At 35.5% G+C, this 27,817-nt stretch overlaps 1 protein-coding gene across 11 annotated transcripts in view; it reads left to right on the top strand.

Annotated features, from left to right (window-relative positions):
* KIDINS220 (kinase D interacting substrate 220) overlaps positions 1–27,817 on the top strand; it is a 156,513-nt gene that overhangs the window by 49,933 nt on the left and 78,763 nt on the right. For all 11 annotated transcript variants that reach the window (XM_077153129.1, XM_077153119.1, XM_077153121.1 and 8 more), the window contains 9 exons: positions 1,250–1,414; positions 2,380–2,559; positions 3,262–3,427; positions 5,099–5,250; positions 5,461–5,750; positions 22,298–22,438; positions 23,202–23,445; positions 23,609–23,697; positions 25,378–25,522. In XM_077153129.1, coding sequence (XP_077009244.1) covers positions 1,250–1,414; positions 2,380–2,559; positions 3,262–3,427; positions 5,099–5,250; positions 5,461–5,750; positions 22,298–22,438; positions 23,202–23,445; positions 23,609–23,697; positions 25,378–25,522 — 1,572 coding nt within the window. The remainder of the gene's footprint in view (positions 1–1,249; positions 1,415–2,379; positions 2,560–3,261; positions 3,428–5,098; positions 5,251–5,460; positions 5,751–22,297; positions 22,439–23,201; positions 23,446–23,608; positions 23,698–25,377; positions 25,523–27,817) is intronic.

Genomic DNA, 27,817 nt, shown 5'->3' with positions numbered 1-27,817 from the left:
TCATTTCACTCTTCCCTCTTTTGGTCGGAAAGGTTTTCTCAATCCCTTGATGCTGAGTCCCAGCTCATTCTAGGATTTCTGTTCCATGTTGCCAGGAAGGTCCACACCCCTGGGAATCATGTCCCCTGTAGAGAGGGGGTGGGCAGTGAGTTTGCTTCTTATTGTGTTGTCTGGAAGAGAGAGGGCACATCTGAGCAACAAAAGAGGTTCTCTTGGGGGTGACTTTTAGGACTAATTTTAAGTAGGCTTAGCCTATCCTTTGCAGGGTTAAGTTTCATATGAACAAACCCCAGGATTGGGGGCTCAGCCTATTGCTTTGGTTGTTCCTACTGTTTGTGAGAATATTAAGAATTCCCCACTTAGGAAAGTTGAATTTCCCCCCTTTTTCACCATTCCTCCAAGGGGACTTTGCAAATACTTTTTTGTTCACTGTTCAGATCACTCTGGGATTTATCAGGGCAGTGTATAGGGTTTAAATTTCCTTTTCAGCAAATGAGTGGTTAACTCTCCCAACACTACTTACTAATTTCATCTTTCCAAACTGATTTGAAATGCCACTTAGGCTAATATTCTATGCCAGTTCTATAGTTCTAATTATTGTAGCTTCATAGTATATTTTTATTCTCCAATGACAACCACCCCTTGATAGTCTTAATTATTTTTTCTTAGCTATTCACACGTGGTTTTCTTTTTTTTTTTCATTCTCATGAGATTTTGATTGGAATTGCCTTAAAGTGAAAGATTAGTTTGGGGAGAATTGCTGTCTTTAAGCCACTGAATCTTTCTGCCTGGCACCATAGAATGTCTCCATGTCTCTGATTATCTATTATGGGCTCCAGTAGCATCTTATAGCTTTTTTTCTGGGTCTTATACATATTAAATTTATTTTTATGTATTGGTTTTAATTACCATATTTTATTAATTCTAAAACGTGCATTGTTCCACATTCTAATGTCTTTGAAATTGAAATGTGTCTTATAATGATGGATGAGAATGCATTATACCACAATTTGAAAGCATTTTTTTCTTTATTGTACATAGTAATGATGCATCTTACAGTAATAGATTTCTTAAGTTCTTCAAATATTGTATTAATCTTAGAATCTCTGAACCTATTTTTAAATCAGTCTAAACATTTACAATAAGTTTTTTTCTTTCTAATTAAATAGTTGATAAGTGAGAATGGATGCTCCTTGCTAATATTAATGTCATTTTTTAATATAAATATATTGTTTGTTTATAATTGCAGGGCACTTGTCTCCTACTGAAACAGATGGTGACATGCTCGGTTATGACTTATATAGCAGTGCCCTGGCAGATATTCTCAGTGAACCTACCATGCAGCCACCCATTTGTGTGGGTTTATATGCACAGTGGGGAAGTGGGAAATCTTTCTTACTCAAGAAACTAGAAGGTAAAGAATGTGTTTGCAGAAAAATCCTAATATATTGCAAGGTTTCCCCTTGTGTGTGTCTGTGCATGTGGGTCACGAAGTAAAGAAAAATATGGAATTATGTTAATGGGTATGCTTTTTATTGTTCCCTAAAATGCATTTGTTAGGTTTGTCCTCCACTGGTTGATCCTCTGCACAGTCATTTGAGTTCTTTTTCTGGAACACAGACCCAGCTGTATTATACCACCATTTAAAATCCTTCAGTAGCAAATTTTCTGTATGTGCTACCTACATCATATATCCAGAGCCAGCCCTTCACAGACTTATCACTTTTATGGCCACATCTGCCAGAACCACCTCTTGTGTGTTCTCCATACTGTAGTTACTGAGGACAATTTGTTCTTGCAAGAATAGACTGTGCGCTTTCCTTGAGTTGCTCCCTCTGTAAGCGGTTTCTTTACACAACTGTTCCCCTCACACTCTACCCAAGACACACAACTTCTGCTTGGCAAAGTCTTACTCGTTCCTCTAGGACAGGTTTCAAAATTACCTGTAAAAATTATCCCAAGTTTTATAGAAAGAATAATTTGTTTGGGGTTCATTTGGCCTCAGCCTACATCTTTAAGAACAATTTCTCAAACGTGTTTGGAGGAAGAGGTTGTGAGGGGAGTACCAGAGAGGAATGGCAGTGCTATGTAGTGAGGACACATAAAGTAATTTTTTGGGTATGGAAACAGTACCCTGTTGCTTATGTAGTACAAAAATAAATATCAACAAATCTTGACAGGTGGGAATGTATAAAACAGGGTTTTCATATCCTCAGTGTGAAGGAGGAGAGGGTAGGTATGCCCCTAAAGAACAGAAACAGAGACTTAGTAAGTGCCTAATAGATGTTTATTTTGAATATGTGGATGTTTCAGGTTGAGTTAAAAGTTATCTTTCTTAAACAAAGCAGAATGATGTTTTCATATTAACTTATCTTTCAGATGAAATGAAGACTTTCGCAGGACAACAGATTGAACCTCTTTTTCAGTTTTCGTGGCTTATCGTATTTCTTACCCTACTGCTGTGTGGAGGGTTTGGTTTACTGTTTGCTTTTACCATCGACCCGAATCTTGGAATAGCAGTGTCATTGAGCCTCTTGGCTCTTTTATATATATTCTTTAGTAAGTCTTGGCATTTTATCTTCCTTTTGAAAATGGATCTTTTTGATATTTTGTAAATTGGCTTAGATCATGGTCTGCAACCTGAGTTGCCCTCCATAGTATTAGTATACTAGTTGAAATATTGAAGCTGGATTCTTTATCATACTTATCCTTTTATATTAATTAATAGTATATACTTAAATCTTTTATGAAAATAAGTCTTCACAGATATTACTAGTGTGCTTTTTTGGCTTAAGTTAGAAGAAAGTGTGCATTTTGAACGTGACTATAATTTTTATTTTATTCAAAAGCACAGTTGAAGAATAAAATACAGTTCCTGTTGTTGGGGGTGTCTTCAGTCCCAAGGAAGGAAATAGACTGAATATCTGTGCTGTTGGAGAAAGTGGTAATTTCAGTAGCTGCAGGTCATTTGTCTCTTAATCTGAATTACATGATACGCTTCTGTTTAAGGTGTTATCTTTCTGCTTGTGTTTCTTAGTTCATATTTTAGTTAGTTTGCTTTCCATTTTCCATATATCTCTGTGTTGGAGGAGGTGAGGAATTCTTTGAGTAGTAGTTAAGAAATAGTATGAGACCATAAAACATTATGTAAACCTCCTGTCATTAATTTGTATTTGATTGTCCAAATTTTTTTAATTTGGAGAAAAAAAGCTGCTTAATTAAAGATTGTTCTGGATAATTTTTTTAAACTATGAATTTCAGTTGTCATTTACTTTGGTGGACGAAGAGAAGGAGAGAGTTGGAATTGGGCCTGGGTTCTCAGTACTAGATTGGCAAGACATATTGGATATTTGGAACTCCTCCTGAAATTGATGTTTGTGAATCCACCCGAATTGCCAGAGCAAACTACTAAAGCTTTACCTGTAAGGTAGGTTGGTCCCTTTGACAGAAGTGACCTTTAATAAGATGAAGAAATTTTTTTTCACTTCCTAATGTTTATGATGCATTATTTCTAAATGTATGTTCCAAAAAACTGTAATCCCTTGAAAATTTCATATGAAAACAAAACAAAACAAAAAATGTCCTGGTCAAATAATTTAGGGAAATACTTCATAGTTTATCTACTCTTGGACATTAAAGGATCAGAAACATTTTTCCATAAAGAAACCTGTTTAAGTTAAATTTTGCTAAGTTTTATTTGAGCATAAACCTTATTTTTCCATCACCAGTTATCCCTTGAAACATACTTGAAAAGAGCACTGAATCTTACATAGAGTCCTGGCACTAAGCAGATCTGTCAAGAGCTCTAGGTCAGAGTCCTGTTACCACCTTCTGTTAGCGGGTAGCCCTGAGTAACTCAGCTAGTTTCTGTGAACCACTGTGTTCTTATCTGTGGGAATATTTTTACTTGCCTCTCTAAAGTTATTAAGGTCAAATAGGGAATGTATGAGAAAGTTCGGAAGAGATGAAAAACATTTTAAGTTATATAATAAAGGAAAGAGAGAGAGCAACAGAGGAAAGTAAAAATAAAAAACCCAGGGAATAAGGTGAGAAAACTAAAAGCAGAAGAAATTCAACAGAAGTTAGTAAGGTAATTAAAAATATAATGTATAGTAAGAATTTTTAAATTGTAGTGAGATAAAATAGGTGTGATTGAGGGTGGAAATTGGAGAGTATGTCAAAGCAGAGAAGGCATCAAAACCATGGATATAAGAAAGAAAAATAAAGATAAATGCTCACATGTAATTAGCATATAGGACTAAGGATTTAAGAGGAGGATTTAGAAATGAAATGTTTAAATGAAAGAGTTAAAAGGAAAACATACATAATAAAATAAAATAGAGGAAAATAAAGAAAAACAATTTTATAATTAAACTAAATATTTTATAAATAAAATAATTGAGAACAAACATTCTAAACCCATTTATAAAAAAAAGTAGGACAATTCAAATAGTATAAATCAAGACCACAAAATACAATACAGTGTGAGACCTCAGATTGTTGTGTGAAAGCAGTGCTTATCTACTGGATTAAGAGTTTAATTTAGAGATGGAAGAGAGAAAGGAACTAATGCAAAAATAATGTCCATTGAAGACTCAAAATACAAATAACCCAGTTTCAAAGAATAAGCTCTGAAAAAAATCTGTTAAAAGGGTATTTCATAACTTATTTCTAAATCTAATTTTCTCAGGGCCCTAATCACTTCAGTTGGTGCTTAGTAAATTTTCTTTCTTCAGACACTTCTTTTGGCTAAATTCTGACATATGTGACCACCTTTTAAGCACCATTTCAGGAGTTCTATTGAAGTCCTTATCTAAACCTAGTCATAACTTTTTGTTTCGTTTCTGCCTTACTCCAAACTTTGCCTTACTGCAAACTCTGCTACATTTAACGTTTGTTATTGACTTTTCCTAGTAAAAATATGTAAGATATTGAAGGTTGAGGATTCCTAATTACAAATTCTTTTCCTTCAGATTTTTGAAAACAGTAGTTTGAAAAGGACTTCAAGAAAATATAGGGTAAAATTCTACAGATGCATGTTAAAGTTATTTTTTACTTTAGATATCTGAATGATATTTTATTTGGTCTTTTCCCCAAGATTTTTGTTTACAGATTACAATAGACTGTCCAGTGTAGGTGGAGAAACTTCAATGGCTGAAATGATTGCAACCCTCTCGGATGCTTGTGAAAGAGAGTTTGGTTTTTTGGCAACAAGGCTTTTTAGAGTATTCAAGACTGAAGACACACAGGGTAGGACTTCCTCTATCTCTTTTGTGTATGTGGGGGTGGGAGGTGGGGAGCAGGGATGAGGATGGGATGAATATTGAGTTTTATTTCATTTCTGTTTATTTTCATGAAAACATGAACATCAGGCTCATCGTATGTTGTTACTGTAATGAGTAGGATTTTTAAAAATACTTGATATCCAAATAATTGTCAAAACACTTTAATGTTTTATAGGTAAAAAGAAATGGAAAAAAACCTGCTGTCTCCCATCTTTTGTCATCTTCCTTTTTATCTTTGGCTGCATTATTGCTGGAATTACTCTTCTGGCTATATTCAGAGTTGACCCAAAACATCTGACAGTGAATGCTGTTCTCATATCAATTGCATCTGTAGTTGGGTTGGCCTTTGTGTTAAATTGTCGTACGTGGTGGCAAGTGCTGGATTCTCTCCTAAATTCTCAAAGAAAACGTCTGCATAGTGCTGCTTCCAAACTGCACAAATTGAAGAGTGAAGGATTCATGAAAGTAAGCACTCCTAATTCCTAATTTCACTTTTGAGTTCCTCTTTAATCCATTGGTTGTGGTTTAATTTCCACATATTTGTGAGTTTTCTCCTTATCCCTTTGTTATTGATTTCTAGCTTCATTCCATTGTGGTCAGAGAATATGCATTGTATGATTTCAATATTTTTTAATTTACTAAGGTTTGTTTTCTGACATAGTCTATGCTGGAGAATAATCCATTTGTACTCGAGAAGAAAGTTCATTTTGTTTTTGCTGGATAAAGTGTTCTATCTATGTAAGATCTAAATGGTTTAGGATATTGTTCAAGTCTTGTATGTCCTTCTTTATTTTCTGACTGGATGTTCTGTCTGTTATTGAAAGTTATTAAAGTCTTCTACAATTAATGTAGAACTGTCAGTTTCTTTCTTCAAATCTGTCAGTATTTTTTTCATATATTTTGGGGCTCAGCAGTTAGGTGCATATTTATTTATAATGTTACATCTTTTTGTTGTATTGTCCCTTTTATCATTATATAATGATCATCTTTGTCCATTATAACTGTTTTTGACCTAAGTCTTTTATCTGATATCTCAAAAGAGATGCCCTGCTCTCTTCTGATTACTACTTGCATGGTGTTTCTTTTTCCATCCTTTCCTTTTCAACTTACTTGTATGATTGAATTTAAGGTGAATCTTTTGTAGACAGCAAATAGTTAGTTGGGTTATGCTTTTTTATCCATTCTGCCAATTTCAGCCTTTTGACTATAGAGTTTAATCCAATTACGTTTGAAGTCACTACTGATAATGTGGGACTATCTTCTGCCATTTTGCTATTTAGCCTTTGTATGTGTTATAAACTTTTTTGTCCCCCAATTCTTCCATTATGCCATCTTTTGTAATTTTTTTTTATTTTTAGTGTTGTGCCATATTGAGTGCTTTCTCTTTTCTATCTGGATGTATTTTTCATCTGTTTTCCTTGTAATTACCATGGGGTTAAAATTTAACATACTAAATATATAGCAATCATGTTTGGTTTGATACCAACTTAACTTCAATAGCATGTGCATATACTTTTCCTATTACTTTTCTGTCCCCTCCTTATTTTTTTGTACCTGTTACTATTTACATCTTTGTACACTGTATGCCCAAACCATAGATTTTTCATTAAATTTTACATATTTGTATTTGCATTTTAATACCTAAAGGAAATAAGAAATGGAGTTACATACCAAAAAAGTACACTAATATTGGCATTTATAATTACCCAAATGGTTACCTTTACTGCAAATCTTCATTTCTTTAGGTCACTTGGAACCACTGTCTAGTTTCTTTTCCATTCAGTTTGAATAATTTCCTTTAGCATTGCTTATAAGGCTAGTCTAGTGGTAGTGAATTCCCTGAGTTTTGTTTATTTTAAAATGTCCTTATCGCCTCCTCATTTTTTTTTTTTTACTTTATTAACCAGTATTTATTCATGGTGCAAATCATTATACTAATTAGAGAATCAGCTTTAATGGGAAAAAATACTCAAACTGTTCACCACCAGTTCCTATGTATTTTCTTTTTTTGTTTTTGTTAGAGCAGTTGTAGGTTTCAGAAAAAATCATGCAGAAAGTAGAGTTCCTGTATACCACCCCCCAGCCTCTACCACCACCCCCAACAATTTTCTCTATTAACGTTTCACATTAGTTTGGCACCTTTGTTACAATTGATGAACCGTGTTTTAGTTTGTAAGCTGCCAGAATGCAATATACAAGAAATAGAATGGCTTTTAAAAAGGGAATTTAATAAGTTCTAAGGGAGTGAAAGTATCCAATTTAAGGCACCAACAAGAGGCTACCTTCACTCAAGAAAGGCTGATGGATCTGGAACACGTCTGTCAGCTGGGAAGTCATGTGGCTGGCATCTGCTTGTCCCTTGCTCCTGGCCTCTGTTACTTTCAGCTTCTGTTCCTGTGGGGGTTCCTCACTTTGCTTCTCCAGGGCTGGCTTCATCTCTTCAACTCTTTCATCTCTGGGACTGGCTTCCTTTGGGTCTCTCCGGGTTCTGGCTTGCTTAACATCTCATAGTGACATCTGCAGGGCTCTAAGCATCTCCAAAATGTTTCCACTTTGAAGGACTTCAGTAAACTAATTAAGACCCATCTGTAATGGGTGGAGTCACATCTTGATACAGTTCAGGGATATTAACTTATATTCACAATGTTGTATTACCATCACCACAATCCATTATCAAAAGCATATCATCACCCAAACAAACTCTGTACCAATTGAATGTTAATGTCCGATCTTTCTTTTTACAAAGAAACTCTATGTTTCTGATACAAAGCTTGTAATTCTTGCAAAAGTTGTCAGAAGTTGACTTGATTGGGTAAAAGAGACCACACAACATGCAGGTCTGACCCCACCTGCTCCTAACAAGAATTTTTTTAAACATTTTTTTTGTGTGTGAAGTATAACGTATATACAAAAAGTAAAAAATAATTTTAAAAAGTGATAACTTTCAGAGTACTTTTTAAAAAATTTTTATTGAGAAATACCCATACCCATACTGTCCAACCATATTATATAATCAGAGACTCACTATATCTTCGCATAGTTCTGTATATATCACCATGATCATTTTTAGAACATTTGCATCCTCTGAAAAAAGAAATAAAAAGAAAAAAGACAGAACTCATTCATCCCATACTCCTTACCGCTCCCTTTCATCGACCCACAGTGTTTTAATCTACCCAATATTTACTCTTTATCTACCCCTATTATTTATTTATTTTTTATCCTGATTTTTTTTTTTACTCATCTGCCTATACCCTGGATAAAAGGAACACTAGACACAGATTTTCACAACCACATAGTCACGTTTTAAATGCTATATAGTTATACAGTCTCCTTCAAGAATCAGGCTACTGGAACACAGCTCAACAATTTCAGGTACTTCCCTCTAGCCACTCCAGAACACCATAAAACTAAAAGGGATATCTAATAAGGCATAAAAATAACCTCCAGGATAATCTCCCAGCTCTGTTTGAAATCTCTCAGCCACTGAGACTTTATTTTGTCTCATTTCTCTCTTTCCCCTTTTGGTCAAGAAGACTTTCTCATTCCCATGACGCCAGGTCCCAGCTTATCCCCAGCAGTCAGGTCCCATGTTGCCAGGCAGATTTACACCCCTGGGAGTCATGTCTCACAGAGAGGAGAGAGGATAGTTGAGTTCACCTGCTGAGTTGGCTTAGAGAGAGAGGCCACATCTGAGCAACAGTGAGGTTATTCAGGGGTGACTCTTAGGCATGATTATCAGTAGGCCTAGCCTCTCCTTTGCAGAAATAAGCTTCATAGGGGCAATCCCAAAGATTAAATTAGTTGTCCCCAATGCTTGCAAAGATACCAGGAATTTCCCCGATGGGGAAGTTTAATATTTCCTCCTTTCTCCCCACTCCCCCAAGGGGACTTTGCAAATACTTTTTTTATTCTCTGCTCACATTCCTCTGGGATATATTGGGGCATCGTACTAACTTGTAGAACTCAACAAGATCTCATGCACTATTCAAGATTCCATGTAATTGTGGTGTTCAAGTAATACAAGTTAAATTAGATAATGTGCTACCCAAAATATGCATTTTGTACCAAATAAACATTTCTCCCTTTGTTCTCACACAGAGGTTGAATATGGGCTCTGTCATCCTTTACGCAGTATTCTGATTTACCTTAGTCCTATCCAGATCAACTTTGTTCATATCTCTAGATGAAATCTGACTTCTTTTTCAGTTTTTTAAAGAGTTGCTGAATGGGATAGTGCTGACTTTCATAGCTTCAGTGCTCTAACTCTGAATCTCAGGGATCATGAAAATATCTGCAGTTTCAGCGAACAATCAGATTATATACAAATAGCTCAGTGTTCTAGTTTGCAAACTGCCAGAATGTGGTATACCAGAAATGGAATGACTTTTAAAAAGGGGGAATTTACTAAGTTGCAGTTTACAGTTTCAAGACTGTGAAAATGTCCAAATTAAGGCAAGACTATGAAAATGTCCAAATTAAGGCACCAACAAGAGATTTATCTTCACTCAAAAAGGCTGATGAAGTTTGGGGTTTCTCTCTCAGCTGGAAGGGTACATGGTAAAGTCTGCTAGCTTTCTCTCCTGGCTTCTTGTTTCATGAAGCTTCCCCGGGGGATGTTTCTTTCTTCAACTCCAAAGGTCTCTGGCTATGTGGGCTTGTAGGTTTTTCCAAAATGGTTCCTTCTTAAAGGGTGCCAGTAAGAAACCCCACCTTGAATGGGTAGAGATATATCTCCATGGAAACCATTTAATCAAAAGTTACTGCCCACAACTGGGTGGGTTACAGCTCCATGAAAACAATAAAAAACTTCTTACCCAGCAAAATTGAATGGGGACCAAAGAACTTGGCTTTTCTGGGGTATACAACAGATTCCAACCAGCACGCTCAGTATTAGAGTACATTTTAACAAATAGTTACAGAACAGATTACAAAGTTTGGTATGGATTACCATTCCAAATGGTAGCTGCTCCAAAACACTGGAGGACAACAAAACAAAACAAAACAAAAACATCAATATAGCGATTCAACAGTCATACTTGTCTGTTAAATCCTATCTTTTCTGTTACAACTCCTTTTCCTTTGAGCCTGCTCCCAATCTATAGAATCTATGTCCATTCTAATTTTTTCATGTTGAAAGGAGTAGTGACAGTATAGGATAGGGAGATGGAATTGTTTGTTATTCTTGGAGGGGCTGGTCCCTCTTGGTTTTAGGACTTGTCTGAACTAGGTACCTTTTGAAGGTTGTAGGTTTCAGGAAAGTAAAATTAGTGCATAAAACTTTTGTAGAGTCTCAATTAGAACCCTAGGTGTTCTTTAGGGTTAACAGGAATGATGTTGGTTGAGGTTTGACAAACCATGGTGGTTAACAATATCTACCTTGAAGCTTGCATAAGAGTAGCCTCTAGAATAGCCTCTCGACTCCATTTGAACTCTCTTAGCCACTCATACCTTATTTTGTTACATTTGTTTTCTTCCTTTTGGTCTGGAAGGCATTGTCAATCCCATAGTGTCACAGCCAAACTTATCCTTGGGAGTCATGTTCTATGTTGTCAGGGAGAGTTTTGCCCCTGAATGTAATGTCCCATGTAAGGGGTTGGGTATTGACTTTACCCATGGAGTTAGGTTTAGAGAGAGAGGCCACATCTGAGCAACAAAAGAGGTTTCCTGGAAGCAACTCTTAGGCATAATTATAGGTAGTCTTAGCATCTCTGTTACAGAAATGTTTCATGTGGTTAAGCCTCAAAATCAAGGGCTTGGCCCATTTTCTTAGGAGTACCTAATGTTTGAGAGAGTACTGGGGATTTCCCAGGTGGGAAAATTTAATAGTTATGTATTTTTTTCTTCAGTACCACAAGGAACTCTACCAATGCATTTTAATTATCAGCCTACCATAGTCTGCAGTGTATCTGGGTTGTACATTAGGCCATACAGAATTACAAAGCTTCGTTCCTGTTTTGGGTTTCACATGTTCAGGTTGTTTAAATGAGCTATCCAGGCAGGTTGATTTAGACTGTATGTTACAATAAATTAGGTTCTAGACACAATACACCTTTCTGCCTCTTGTCTAATACTATAGGTGATGCTCTAGAATACATACACCATCATCCTTTGTCCTGTATTCTGATTTGCCATATTCCTAACCATATTGGCTTCATTTTCAGTTTTAATTGAAGCCTAATCTCCTTTTTGGTAACTTTAATAGTTGTTGTATGTAACAGTGCTGACTTTCAGAGTTGCAGAACTCCAACTTTGAGTATAAGGTGTTCCCAATGTTCCAGGGAAATACCAACTTATATACATATAGCACATGATCTCAGAATCTAGAAATACACTTACAACTCTGAACTAAGTGTGACAGCTTTAAGAGTTTATAATTTAGGCTCTAGTTTTCTTGTAGGATTTTCTAAAAGAGACCGTAACATATTTGTTCTTTTGGTTTTGGCTTATGTTGCAAAACACAGTGTCCCCAAGGTTCATTCATCTCATTGAGTGCCCCACAACTTCATTCCTTTTTGTAGTCGCACAATGTTCTATCATACACATAACATCATAGTTCGCCATTCTACTTCTCAGTCATTGTACCCTTCAGCCCCCTCCATCTATTGGGCATCATGGATGATGTCCAAAATAAACAATCATTGGTTTACAGTGTCCTCCCTTGGCTGTACAATCAACACTGAATTTTCAACAGTTTTCAATGGTCTGAAGAGGCAAAGAACTGATAAACACAGCCTCACCAAATTTCAGATCTAAAATTCCCTGTCTCTTGTCACTTCCTTCCAATTATTTTCCCTTGATACTGCTGTGATACTGTTGATGTCTTCCTGTTAACTATAGACATGGCATGCAATATTAGTTTTTCCTCTATATTCCTCTATTATGGACTGTTTATATAAGATCAAACCTTTTAAGTAGTTCATGTAAGAACATTTATAATTGTAGAGTTAATCAGTGAGCTCCATGAATCTATAAAACCCCTTTCAATCATATTCACTTTCGTATGTCAATGTAAGACGCACTAATGAACTACCATCATTTCTATCTGTTCCTTACATTTAAGTTCAGCCTCACTGGGTAACTATTCACCCATCTCTAGCTTCTGTGTACCACTAAGTCCCATATAATCTACATTCTAAGCCTCTGAGTTTACCTTTACCAGAGTCGTAATAGTGAAATCATCCAGTATCTATCCTCTCTGTCTGGCTTATTTCACTCAGCATTATGTCCTCAAGGTTCATTTATGTCATCATATGCTTCAGGACCTTATTTCTTCTTACTGCTGCATAATATTCCATAATATGTACATGCCACATCTTGTTTATTCACTCATCTGTTGATGGGCACTTGGATTATTTCCATCCTTTGGCAATTCTGAAAAATGCTGTTGTGAACGTTGGTATGCAGATGTCTGTTCATGTCACTGCTTTCAGCCCTTCTGGATATATACCAAGTCGTGGTATTGCTGGGTTGTAGGGCAACTTGATATTTAGTTTTCTGAGGTACTGCCTAATTGTCTTGCACAGTGGCTGTGCCATTATTCATTCACACCAGTAGTGAATAAATGTTCAATTTCTCCACATCCTCTCCAACACTTATAGTTTCCTGTTTGTTTATAGCAGCATTCTTCCAGGTGTGAAATGAAATCTTATTGTAGTCAAGCATTTCCCTGATAGCTAATGAAGATTAGCATCCCTTCGTGTGCCTTTTAGCCATCTGTATTTGCACTTTTGAGAAATGTCTATTCATATTCTTTGCTGATTTTATAATTGGATTATTTGTTCTTTTGTTGTGGGGAATTGTATAATTTCTTTATGTACACAGGATATCAAACCTTTATCTGATATGTGGTTTCCAAATATTTTCTCCCATTGAGTTGGCTGCCTCTTCACCTTTTAGAGAAAGTCCTTTGAGGTGCATAAGCTGTTGATCTTGAGGAGTTTGCATTTATCTACTTTTTCTTTTATTGCTTGAGCTTTGAGTATAAAGTTTAAGAAGCTACCTCCTATTACTAGGTCTTGAAGATGTTTCCCTTTATTTTCTTCTAGGAGTTTTATGGTACTGGCTCTTATGTTTCGGTCTTTGGTCCATTTTCTTTTTTTCTCGTTTTTAAATAGTTTTGCATTCACACATCATAGAATCCAGCCTAAGTAAAAAAAATCAGTGTTTCCTGGTATAATCACATAGCCATGGCTTCACCACCACAATCTATATGACATTTCCTTTTCTTCTGCAAAGAATCCCATACTCCTCCCCTATATCACACACTTATTGACATTTAGTTTTACCTTTGTTACATTCAATGGAAACATATTACAATGTTACTATTAACTATAGATCCTAGTTTGCATTGATTGTGTTTTCTCCTGTATACCATCCCATTTTCAACATCTTGCAGTGTTGACATTCATTTGTTTTCCCTCATGCAAATGTATGTTTATATTTTTACTTTTAATCATCATCATTGTCTACTCTAGGCATTACTAAATTATACCTTCTTAGTCTTTATCCTCTGTCTTTCTTTCTGATGTCATACATACCCCCAGCCCTTCTCCCTCAACTATAATTATACTCAGTTTCATTTAGTGTACTTATATTATTGTCCTACCATCTGTTAGTGTTATGCTATCTATTTCTGGATCTTTACAATAAGTCCTATTGCATATTCTGTGCTTCCTCAGCACCAAATGTCCAATCACCATCTTTCTATCTCCTGATAACCTGTGTTCTTAACTTTAACTCTCAAAGTTCACTCATTAATGTTAATTGATATTTTGAGACCATATAGTAAAAAATTATCCTTTTGTTTCTGACTAATTTCACTCAGCATAATGTCTTCAAGATTCATTCTCATGGTTACATGCTTCATGACTTTACTGTCTTACAGCTGCATAACATTCCATCGTATGAATATACCACAGTTTGTTTAGCCACTTGTCCGTTGATGGACAATTAGGCAGTTTCCATCTCTTGGCAATAGTGAATAATGCCACTATAAACATCAGTGTGCCAGTGGCCGTTTGTATCCTTGCCTTCAGTTCTCTGAATATATACCTAGTAATGGTATTGCTGGATCATATGGCAGTTCTACACTTAGCTTCCTGAGAAACCACCAAATTGCCTTCCAGAGCAGTTGTACCATTATACATTCCCACCAACAGTGGGTAAGTGTGCCTCTTTCTCCATATCCTCTCCAGCACTTATTGTTTTCTGTTTTTTTTTTAAACTTTTTTATAGTATAATATAATGTACATACAAAGCAAAGAAAGAAAAAAGCAATAATTTTCAAAGCACTCTTCAACAAGTGGTTATAGAACTGATCCCACAGCCCATCATGAGCCACCATTCCATCGTCTCAGATTTTTTCCTTCTAGCTGCTCCAGAACACTGTAGGCCAGATGGTGTATACATATATATATATTTTAATCATCACAATTGACCTTTTTTGTGAAAAACTGCATATATACAAAAAGGCAATAAATTTCAAAGTACATTGCAACAATTAGCTGTAGAACAGACCCCAGAGTTTGGTATGGACTGCAACTCCGCAATCCTAGGTTTTTACCTCTAGCTGCTCTAAGACACTGGAGACTAAAAGAAATACTTTGGTCCATTTTTAATTCATTTTTTTGTTTTTGTTTTTGTATGCTGTATGGCAGGTTCACATTTCATTATTTTTCCATGTAAGTATCCTGTTATTGCAGCACCATTTGTTGAATTTTTGTTTGTTTGTTTCTTTTGCTTGTTTATTGGTTTTTTTGGGAAGTGCATGGACCAGGAATCAAACCTGGGTCTCCCGCATGGAAGGCGAGAATTCTACCACTGAACTACCCTTGGACTCCCTAATTAATTTGTGTATAGGGTCTAAGGTAGGTCTCCTCTTTCATTCTTTTGGCTCTCGATATCCAGCTCTCCCATACCTGTTTATTAAAAAGACAAGTTTGACCCTATTCGGTGGATTTGGGGCCTTGTCAAAGATCAGTTGCGCATAGATTTGGTGGTCTGTTTCTGCACTCTTGATTTAGTTCCTTTGGTCAATTCTTTCTTTGTGCCAGTACCATGCTGTTTCGACTACTGTGGCTTTATAGTAAGCTTTAAAGTCAGGAAGTGTTAGTTCTCCTACTTTGCTCTTGTTTTTTAGTCTATTTGTAGCTATATTAGGTCTCTTTCCCTTCCAAATAAATTTGATAATAAGTTTTTCCAGGTCTTCAAAGCAGTTTACTGGAATTTTGATTGGCATTGCATTACATCTATAAATCAGTTTGGATAGAATTGATATCTTGACAGCATTCAACCTTCCTATCTGTGAGTATGGAATGTCTTGCCACATGTTCAGATCTTTGATTTCTTTTAGCAATGTTTTGTCATTTTCTGTGTGCAGGTTCCTTACATCTCTACTTAAGCTTATTCCTAGATATTTGATTCTCTTTGTTGCTATTTCAGTAGAATTGTCTCCTCATTTAGGTCATTACTTGTGTATAGAAATATTATGGATTTTTGTACATTCATCTTATATCCCACCATTGTGCTGAATTTTCTTATTAAGTCAAGTAGCTTTGTCATAGATTTCTCAGAATTTCCCAAGTATAGGATCATGTCACTTGCAAATAATAAATTTTACTTTTTCCTTTCCAATTTGGATGTCTTTAATTTCTTTCTCCTGCCTGGTCACTTTAGCTAGAATTTCTAGTACAATGTTAAATAATAGTGGTGAAAATGGGCATTCTTGTCTCATTCACAATCTTAGAGGGAATGCTTTCAGTCTCTCACTGTTAAGTGTGATCCTGGGTATGGGTTTTTCATATATACCCTTTATGATATTGAGGAAGTTTCCTTCAATTCTTACCTTTTGGTATGTGTGTGTGTATTTTTTAACCACAAAAGGATGCTGAATTTTGTTTAATGCTTTTTTAACATCAGTTGATATGATCAGGTGAGTTTTTCCTTTTCGTTTTGTTGATGTGCTGTATTACATTGATTTTCTTGTGGTGAACCACCTTTAAATTCCTGGTATAAACCCACTTGGTCATGATATATAATTCATTTACTATGTCATTGGGTTTGATTTGCTAATATTTTGCTGAGAATTTTCATCTATGTTCACTAGGGATATTGGTGTGTAGTTTTCCTTTCTCATACCATGTTTATTCAGTTTAGTATTAGAGTAATGTTAGTATCATAAAATGAGTCAGTATTCCTCAAATTTTTGGAAGAGTTTGAGCAGGATTTGTGTTAGTCTTTTTGGAATGTTTGGTAAAATTCCCCTGTGAAGCTGTCTGGTCCTGGGCTTTTCTTATAGGAAGGTTTTTGATGACTGAATCTTTTTACTTGTGATTGGTTTATTGGGGTCTTCTATTTCCTCTTGAGTCAATGCTGGTAGTTTATATGTTTCTAGGAATTTGTCCATTTTATCTAAGTTGTCTAATTTGACTTCTTTTTTTGTAGTATCTTCTTATTATTTTTAACATTTCATTTTGATCCAGGTAACACCCCCCCCCCCCCATTTCTGATTTTGTTTATTTGTGTCCTCTGTCTTTTTCCCTTTTTCAGCTTTACTAGGGGTCCATCAATTTTATTGATTTTCTCAAAGAACGAACTTTTGATTTTGTTGATTCTGGTTTTTTTTCCTCCAGTTTGTTTATTTCTGCTTTAATCTTTGTTATTTCTCTTCTATTTGCTTTGGGATTAGTTTGGTGTTCTCTCACTGGTTCCTCCAGGTGAGTGGTTAAGTTCTAGATTTTTGCTCACTTTTCTTTTTTTAATATAAATGTTAGGGCAGCAGATTTCCAACTCAGGACTGCCTTTGCTGCATCTCATAAGTTCCATTATGTTGTATTTTCGCTTTCATTCATCTCCATATATTTACCTATTTCTTTAGCAGTTTCTTCTTTGAGTCACTGGTTGTTTAAGAGTTTGTTGTTTAATCTCCATATATTTGTGAAAGTTCTGGTTCTTTGATGATTATTGATTTCCAGCTTCATTCTCTTGTGGTCAGAGGAGGTACTTTCAATAATTTCAGTCTTATTAGATTTATAAAGATCTGTTTTGTGTGCTAGCATATTATTGTTCCTGGAGAACATTCCATGTACACTAGAGAAGAATGTATATCCTGGTGTTTTGGGGTATAGTGATCTTTATTTGTCTGTTAGATCCAATTCATTTGTCACATTGTTTAAGTTCTCTATTTCCTTGTTGATCCTCCATCTGGTTGTTCTGTCTATAGAGGAGAGAAGTGTATTGACATCTCCCACTATTATTGTTGAAACATCCCTTGCTTCCTTTCATTTTGCCAGTGTTTGCTTCATGTACTTTAGAGCTCCTTGGTTGGGAGCATAAACATTTATGATAGTTATTTCTTCTTGGTGAATTGTCCCTTTTATTAATATGCAGTGTTCTTCCTTGTCTCTTATGACATCTTTATATTTTATCTGATATTAGTATAGCTACACCTGATTTCTTTTGGTTACAGCTTGCATAGAAGTTCTTTTTCCATCTTTTTACTTTCAATCTATTTATATTCTTGGATCTAAGATGCATCACTTGCAAGCAGTATGTAGATGAATCAAATTTTTTGTCTGTTCTGCCAATTGGCATCTTCAAATGGTGAGTTTAGTCCATTAACCTTCAAAGTTGTTACTGTAAAGGTAGTTCTTGAATCTGCCGTCTTATCTTTTGATTTTTATTTGTCAGATCTATATATTCTTTTCCCTCTTTCTCTTTTTATCCTTTAAGTTACCCTTATTGATAATCTTCAATTCTATGCCCACCTCCAGACTTCCCTCTCCTTTCTTTTTTCAGTCAACAGAACTCCCTTTTTAATTTCTTGTAGGGCAGGTCTCTTGTTGACAAATTCTCTGAGTCTTTGTCTAAGTAGATTTTAATCTCTCCCTCAATTTTGAAGGACAAGTTGCTGGAAGTCTTTCTCATTCAGTATCTTAAATATATCATACCACACCCTTCTCACCTCCATGCTGCCGTCTGAGTAGTCCAAACTCATTTGTATGTGGTTTTGTTTGTATGTAGTGAATTGCTTGTCTTGCTGCTTTCAGGACTTTCTGCTTCTCTTCAACATTTGACAGTCTGATTAGTATGTGTCTTAGAGTAGGCCTATTTAGATTTATTTTATTTGTGTTTTGTGGGGCTTCTTTGATTTGCATATTTATGTTTTTTATAAGAATTGGGAAGTTTTCCTCATTATCTCTTCAAATAACCTTCCTGGCCCTTTAGGCTTTCTCTTCTCCCTCTGGGACACCAGTGATTCTTACATTTATGCTCTTCGTGTTGTCTATCATTTCCATGAAATCCTCTTCCACTTTTTCCATCTTTCTTGCCATTTGTTCTTTTATGCATTCGAGTTCAATGGTCCTGTCTTCTAGCTTGCTTATTCTTTCTTCCATCTCTTCAAATCTGTTGTTGTGTGTCTCTCATATATTTTAAATTTGGTCAGCAGTATCTTTCATCTCTGTGAGATCTACTATTTTTCTTTTATTCTTTCAGATACTTCTTTAAGCTCCTCCATTGTCTTCTTGATATCCTTTATATCATTATGAACATCCTTGATTAATTGTTCCAAATTTTGTGTCCCCTAATCGTCTTTTAATTTGGTCATTTGCCTAAGCCATATCTGCCTGAATCTTCATATGCTTTGTGATTTTCTGTTGTGTTCAGGGCATTTGTTTATCTTGATGAAAATTATTTTGCGAGTTCATTTCCTTGACTCATGTAAAGTTTTGTATATGCTTGGGTTTGCACTGAAGGTTACCTTTTGTACTTGGTTTATCAGTAGTTACTCGTCAAACCAAGGCCCAGATCTCATGGAAGGGATGCAGTTCTGTTTGGGGCTTACCAACTGATGGTGCTCTTGAGCCATTTCTTCCCCTTGGTCCTACCTCTCTCTGACTGTGGTGGCTAGTTAAGCAAGATAATCCAGGGTGGTACAACTATTTTTGGTGCATGGTTGGATGGATATGATTGTGCCTGGTGGGGTGGCTATTGGTGGTGCCTGGCTGGGCAGCTGATCCCAACAGGCTGATAAGGGCTTCTCATTCTCTTGTGGAACCAGCCTTCTATGTCTGTAGGGTAAGGGTAACAGCCTCCAAGGCTTGGGAGAACTAAAGTTCTGTGTGTACTCTAGGCCGTTCCACCGCCCCGGACTGGAGTATGATGTATGTCCTGTCACAGGTATCCACCAAACAGTTGTTCCATACAGTTCCTTGGCTATTTACTAGCTGCTCTAGAGGACAAACTAAATTCCACATCTCACTATGCCACCATCTTGGTCTGCCTCCCTTCCCCTAATTTTCGAAAGAAATTCTCCCCAGATATCAGATTCTTGTCATTTGTTTCCTTTCAGCACTTGAAGTATTTCAATCTACCACCTTCTTGTCTCCATGGATTCTGATGAGAAATTGGCGCTCAGTCTAATTGGGATTCCCTTTTAACGCATTGCTTTTCTCTTACTGCTTTCAGAATTTTGTCCTTTTCCTTTGCATTTGATACCGTGATCAGTGTATGATGGGTGTGTATTTATTTCTTCATGTTTATCCTGTTTGTTTTTCTCTGAACTTCTTGGATGTACATATTTGTGTCTTTTGTTAAGTTTGGGAAGTTTTCTGTCATTGTTTCTTTGAATAGTCCTTTTTCTCCCTTTTCCCTTTTTTTCTTCTGGGGCTTCCATAATATATATATTAGTACACTTGATGGTGTCTCTGAGCTGTCTTTTGGCTATTTTCTGTTTTAATCATTCTTTATTCTTTATGTTCCTCAGCCTGACTCATTTCCAGTGTCTTGTCTTCAAGTTCACTGATTCTTTCTTCTCCCAGATTCAATCTATTCTTGAAACCCTCCTGGGCATTTTTTTTTAAAACTTTTTTTTTATTAATTAAAAAAAATTAACAAACAAAACATTAAGATATCATTCCATTCTACATATACAATCAGTAATTCTTAATATCATCACATAGTTGCATATTCATCATTTCTTATAACATTTGCATTAATTTAGAAAAAGAAATAAAAAGACAACAGAAAGAGAAATAAAATGATAACAGAGAAAAAAAAGATTATACATACCATACCCCTTACCCCTCGCTTTCATTTACCACTAGCATTTCAAACTAAATTTATTTTAACATTTGTTCCCCCGATTATTTATTTGTATTCCATATGTTCTACTCTTCTGTTGATATAGTAGCTAAAAGGAGCATCAGACACAAGGTTTTCACATTCACAGAGTCTCATTGTGAAAGCTATATCATTGTTCAATCATCATCAAGAAACATGGCTACTGGAACACAGCACTACATTTTCAGGCAGTTCCCTCCAGCCTCTTCACTTCATCTTGAACAACAAGATGATATCTACTTAATGCATAAGAATAACCTCCAGGATAACCTCTCAACTCTGTTTGGAATCTCTCAGCCATTGACACTTAGTCTCATTTCACTCTTCCCCCTTTGGTCGAGAAGTTTCTCTCAATCCCTTGATGTTAATTCTCAGCTCATTCTAGGGCTGGGCATTTTTATTTCAGTTATTGTGGTCTTCAATTCTAGTAGTTCTCTTTTAAAATTTCTGTCTCCTTACTTAGACTCTCATATTGCTCATTCTTTGTTTTTCTGATATACTTTAGTTCTCTCTCTGTGTTTTCATCTTCTTAAACATTTTTAAGATCATTTTTTTTTAACAGCTTTGTTCAGCACATCTGTTTTTTTTCATTGGTGTTTTCTGAATATTTTTCTTCTTTCTTTGGAGGTACCATCATTTCCTGTTTCTTTGTCTTGCACTCTTTTGTTGCACAGTATACATTTTAATATTTAAAAATGTTAACTGGGATTTATTCCCTGGGATATCTGTGGCTTGATTTTTGTAGCCAGCTGGTGATAAGACAGAGGCTTTCTTGTGCTTCAGCCCCTTATTGGGAAGGTCTGTCCAAGGAAAATGTAGTGCGCAGGATTTTCCCTGTCTTTCTAGGCCTCTGTCTTGTCCTAGGCTTTTGCTTATTGGCTGTTTTGGAATTCCCTTGTTTATAGGAGTTTGATTGTCTCTTCTCTTACCCAGGAGACACACCTTCCTCTCTTGTGTTTGATGATGGAAGGCCTTTGCGATAGACTATCTGCCACTATAGTTTTTTACACTCTTTTCTTCATTTCGAGCTGCTTTTACCTGGAGGGCACATTCTGGGAGGATGGGCATACCAGATAGGACCTTCCCAAGTCAGTCTTTCCAAGTTGACACAGGGCCAGGGACCCACAAAGGGGTACAGGCTGGCTCCAGAGTGCTCTGATGAGGAAATCAGGAATGGTGCCAGGAACTCCGTTGGTGACTCTCAAAACTGAACTTTGTTGACCTGCCCAGCAAATGCAGCCCTTCAACTAACTGCCCGTTATAGCCCTGAGAAAGTGTAATGTCCTTATGTCTCCACTGCTGCAGTCCCTGCCCAAGGCAGTTTGAAATAATGGCAGCCACTGCCTTTGTCTGGTGGGTTGAAACAATGACTGCCCTCAGAGCAGTGATCATAATTCACTGATCTAAAGCCATGATGGGCTGGGTCCACCCTGGTCTTGGGGAAGAGGATTTTTACATCTCATTCTATAAGCAGTAAGCGAGCCAGAGGTTCAACCCCATGGTGGCCCAGCATGAGATTGAGGGTTTGGCTTTGGTAGCTGCTGGTGAGGAGACAGCAGTTTACTGTTCTTTACCATTGTTAATCAGCTCTTCCTCCCACTCTTCCATGGATGCTCTATAGTGTTCTTCTGGCCTCTGGGGTTTTCATAATAGTTGTTTCAGACAGTTTCTGTCTGTTTCGTTGTTCTGATACAAGGCCTCAATCCCAAAGCTCCATACTCACCATTTTCATACAACCCTCTTCACTATATAGTTTTCAGTGGAACCATAATTGGCAGTTAGGTCTTAGGATTTCTTTTCTTACCATTAGATGACTTTCTATCATGGTATTTTAAAAATGTGTTTAACTTTCTCATCTCTTCAGTGCTTTCTCTACTTTCTTTACACAGGTTCTTAAGTGTGAAGTAGAATTGATGGCCAGAATGGCGAAAACCATTGACAGTTTCACCCAGAATCAGACACGGCTGGTGGTTATCATTGATGGTTTAGATGCCTGTGAACAGGACAAGGTACTTCAGATGCTGGACACTGTAAGTTAAGTCATATTGAAACTTGAAATTTTTATTTATGTGGTAGCTGAGAGAATGCATGGCTTCATGAAATATCTCAAGTTGTATGGAGACTGTGCTATTTATTTGAGTTGTACTTGTTTCTGTCTCGTGATTGTGTGTGATAAAAGCAACCATTCTTTATGCAGAAGCATAGCAAGAGTAAATGTTTCATCACTTTCATCACCAGTAGATTTAAACAGTAGAGGCAGCAGTCTGGCAACAGTGTGGCATTGTGGGGAAAAAAATGAGTGGAGCATCTCAAATCCAAGATGTGGCTCCTGCTTTTCTTTGTAGATTGATATGGTTAGAATTAGAGATGAATGTAGGGAACCCACAGAGTCCGTAGTTTTTGGCTAAGATGGACACATCAGAAACTCTTTGTAAGGAATGTCACTAGCTATAGGGGTGCAGAGATCATTGTAGCAAGTATTTTTTAACAGATATATTCATGGTTATTTCTCATGTATGTTGATCTTACCTCTTATGTAGATTCTAAGTGCCTCAAAGTAGGGGTTGTGTTAATTATTTTCTGTGCTGGTTTTATTGTCATCAAATGGTGAAAAATCCAGATTGAACCTTCAATAAAATTTGTTTTTATAAAGGATTGTATTTTTGATGAAAAATAAATATTTTAAAAATATACTCACCAAAGCAAGCACAGATTCTGAAGAGATGTTTCATTACGTCAGAGCATTTAAAATTTTTTTTTTTTTATCACAACTATACATTTCTTCTATCACAGGTCCGAGTTCTATTTTCAAAAGGCCCATTCATTGCCATTTTTGCAAGTGATCCACATATTATTATAAAGGCAATTAACCAGAACCTGAATAGTGTACTTCGTGATTCAAATATAAATGGACATGACTATATGCGCAATATAGTTCATTTACCAGTTTTCCTTAATAGTCGTGGACTAAGTAATGCAAGAAAATTTCTTGTAACTTCAACAACAAATGGGGACATTCCATGTTCGGATACTACAGGTAAAGATCAAGTTTCTAAGTAATTTGTGTTTGAAGTACTTATATATATGTATTTTTATGATGAATCTCCATTTTTCTTGAAAAGTATTGTTGAAGTATCAACACTCTTGCATATACAGTAGAATTTTAGTGCAAATGGTATTCTTTTGATAAATTCTTTAAGGGATACAAGAAGATGGTGACAGAAGAGTTTCACAAAACAGCCTTGGGGAGATGACAAAACTTGGTAGCAAGACAGCTCTCAATAGACGGGTAAGATGTCATTTGTTGTGAGGCAAATGCTTGCGTTGCTATTATGCAAATAAAATTAAAGGGATGTTATTTAGATAAGGTTTTATACATTTTACATTAAGTTCTTCAAATAAATTTTATCACTGAATTTTCTTTCAGCTTCAGGTTGTTTTTCAGGGAATGTATGAATCAAGTAGGGTCGTATGAACATGTTCTCCAAACATGTTCTCAACCTAAATGAATCATCAGATCACCTTGGGAGCCTCAAAATATATCCATCCTGCCTCCACATGTACACAAATAAACTATGCCCAGGTGCCATCCTAGACCAATTGAATCAAAATCTCTAGCAGTAAAAATTTTAAAAGGTCACCAAGTTATTTCATCCAGGGTTGAGAATCTCTGTATTAATTACTTAGTCAGGATCAGATTATTCCCATTGCCACCATAGCTATAGGGGATGAAGAAGTTTGTAGCATGAAGAAAACGTCTTGTTTTCTCTTCCAGTTGCCCCTTCTCCTTCCCTAATACATTTTTTTTTTCTATACCCACACAGTGATATTTTGGTCTCAGCCATCTTGGTTTCTCCTGCTCAGATACTTTAGTTGTCCCCATGTACTCCATCCCTGGGAGTCTTCTTTTTTTTGGACTACTCCAAAAAATATAATACAAGAGAGTATTATAAGACTGGGAGATGTCTACTTGCAGTTAAGTTATGGTAATAGTGCCACTTAATGACAGTGAGGTTGGACAAACATTGGCATCATTTTTATTTTCATTTTTTTTCTGTTTTTCTACCATTAAATTCAGAAATTTGTTTTTTTAGGGTATCTGAAGTGATATTTTCACATTTTTATTTTATGCTTCTACCCTGTACAGGTATGGATGCCAAATCAGCATTATAAGGGACAAAATGCTAATTAATTGATAGCACTAAATTTAGAGGGGGGTATAATTTACTCTTTCAAATTTCTGTTCTTGTCTGGATGCTTGAATTCCTGGGGTTGAATCCACCACTCACTTTCATAATGACCTTAGATGAGCACCTTTTTGTTGCACCTATTCTTGCTTTCTTTGGATAGGACCCACTACCTGAACCCAGTGAAGTTTCTTTGATTTTTTTTTTTTTTTTTTGACATAGTCTCTGGGAATCAAACCTGGGCACGTGCCTTTAATTTTTAATGGAGATTTGGTGATAGAGTAGCTGTGCTTTTGCATAATTGTCACATACTTTATGATAATCGGTAAATAAAAATTAAAATAAGACAAGGTATTTTTTATTATTATTTCAGATTCCTTTAAATACTGAACTCCCATGAGAGTTTGAAATATACAATTCTGTTTACTTATAATTTTAAAGCCATTGAGCTTTCTTTAACTCTTTACTTATAATTTTAATGGCATTGAGCTTTCTCTTAACTGTACAATTATAGATTATATATAAATCAGATGTATTTGTCTCTGAAGCAAAATCATAGCATTTAATGCAGTTGCTGCCAGTATCCCTTTAGAATTTTTTTTTTTTTCTGTAAAGATTCTGCCTTAGGAAATGATAATATGTTTTGTTATATAATCTTCCTCTTTGACTAAGATTTTGAACTCTTTTTTTTCTTGTGGTAAACTTATATTAACTTTTCAAAAAACATCAAGTTCTCAGGTATGAAACATGGGTTCATTCTTGCTTATAATCTGCTGTTTCAGGATACTTACCGAAGAAGACAAATGCAGCGGACAATTACTCGGCAGATGTCCTTTGATCTTACGAAACTGTTGGTTACTGAGGACTGGTTCAGTGACATAAGTCCTCAGACCATGAGGAGATTACTTAATATTGTTTCTGTGACAGGTAACTTTTGTTTTTTTATTGTATTATGCTTTGACATTAACAAAGCAATTTAATTTAGAAACAAATGGATATATTGTGTTTCTATGTTTGCATTGCTAAGTAAATACCACTTTTATTTGTATTTAAATGTATCTAATGAAATTAATATTATTTAGTTTTGACACCTAGAGATCAATGATCAGTTATAAACTGTTATGTTAAACTTAATGATTTTTAAAGTAATTTACTTCATTTCATTTATGATTTTTTTCTTTGTATAACTGAGTATAATTAACTAACACTTTAAAATGTTGAAATTCATTTTATATACTGCCATTCCTTTTCAGTTTCTAAATGGTATTTTGAATAAAAATATTTGGTAATAAATTTGAGGATTATCATACTGTAACTAGATTATGACGTGGAATTCAGTTCTCTCCCATGTTAATACTTACCCCCTTGGGACAAACATAAAAGTACTTGTAATTTAGTTTGTAAAATCTATGCTTCTTTCTTTGGTTGGTGTAACTCGGTACTTGGTAGTGTTGACTAGGATTAACTCTGTTATAATAATTGTGCTTTAATACTAATGGCAGAGTTCATGCTATAGAACGATAGTGCAAGTTAGGTTTGCATCTAATATATTTGCAATATTTACAATATGATATATATATTTTATAGTGTGAGTGAGATTGTATCTAATCTATTTGCAATATTTTTCTAATTATAAATTAGGTCCTCAAACTCATTAAACTTGTTATGTTCTACAATGGAAATGTTCCTACTAAAGTATCAGTGACATTTATGTTCTCATTTAACAAATGTGTACTGAATGTTTACTATATGTGAGCTATTGATCTAAGTATTGTGGAAAGAAAGTAGTGAAAAGATGAAGACTGAGATATATAATGTCATATAATGACAAATGCCATAAAAAACAAAAGAGTGAAAAGATAGCATTCCTCTTTACCCGTTTGAAATTATTTCCATTGACTCAAAAACATTTTGTTGTTTCTCCCTTCCCCACAAACAAGCCCACCAAAAAACCTCTCTTAACTTCTGCCTCTGGTCACTATTCCATTTCTCAGCAGAATTTCTTTAAAAAGTTGCCTATCACTGTGTCTCATAGTTGCCTCCGTTTATTTCCCCTTAAACCTATTCCATTATCCTTTATTCTGTTGCCCTCCATATTTCAGCAACTCACATTTTCAAGGTCACCAATGGCTTCCCTATTATAGTTCAGTTGGGTAGTTTTCCTACATAAAACTTGTGCTTTTTTAAAAAAAACAGTCAGATTACTTCATTAAAAATTTTAGACACATTCATTGGCCAAAATTTTCTCTTGCTCTATTGCCTTATTTCTTAACTACTGTATGTTAGATACATTTAATGCAGACTACTTATACCGTTGTATTCACTTAGATTATTTAAACTGTTTACCAGTTTTCTGTATCCACAAGTTCTTTCATGACTGTATGTACAGTTCCTTTTGTTTAAATGTCCTCATTGCTTTCCTTTCCTTAATGGCAACCCGCCATTATACCAGACTAACTCATACTTACTACTGTAGCTTAGTTCTAGTTGCTACATTCTTAAGAAAACCTTCCGATAACCACTACTTCTGGACTTGGTGCCCATTTTCTGTATTCACACAGCAATACCTATGTGTCTTTAGCATAGTCCTTATTTCACAGTTTGTAATGTGTTTTTATTTATCCCAATGCAGTTTGAGTTCTTTTTGATTGGAGATTAAGTCTTTTATCTGTGTCATCACTAACAAACATAATAAATGAATGAATTTTAAAAACTCATAAGGCAACTATAGTTAGATTTGAGTATTCACTGCCTTGATAAAGCCCCATTATTATGAGAGGAAAATTAGTATAACTGTATATATTTGATTGTTCTAACTTTCTGTTTTAATTTTCTTGGCTGCATAAGCAAATACCATGCAATGGGTTGGCTTAAACAATGGAAATTTTTTTTTTTAACTTTTTTTCTTGTATGGTAAAACATACATACAAAACAAAGAAATAAAAAAGCAGTAGTTTTCAAAACACTCTTGGAAACATGGTAACAGGATAGATCCCAGCATTTGTCATTTGTCCTGATTCCAGGATTTGTCAAATCCTAGCTGCTTCAGAATATAGGAGGCTAGAGGGCTTAAATATTTTTGTATCATCACAATCGACGTTTTTTTCCTTCTTTTTTTGTGAACAATAACGTATATAGAAGAAAAGCTATAAATTTCAAAGCACAGCACCACAATTAGTTGTAGAACATATTTCAAACTTTGACATGGTGTATTAGTTAGGG

The sequence above is a fragment of the Tamandua tetradactyla genome, chromosome 3 (assembly GCF_023851605.1).
Source record: "Tamandua tetradactyla isolate mTamTet1 chromosome 3, mTamTet1.pri, whole genome shotgun sequence".
Taxonomy (NCBI): Eukaryota; Metazoa; Chordata; class Mammalia; order Pilosa; family Myrmecophagidae; genus Tamandua; species Tamandua tetradactyla.
The sequence above is the reverse complement of the archived record's forward strand: the minus strand, read 5'-3'. Positions and strand labels throughout refer to the sequence as shown.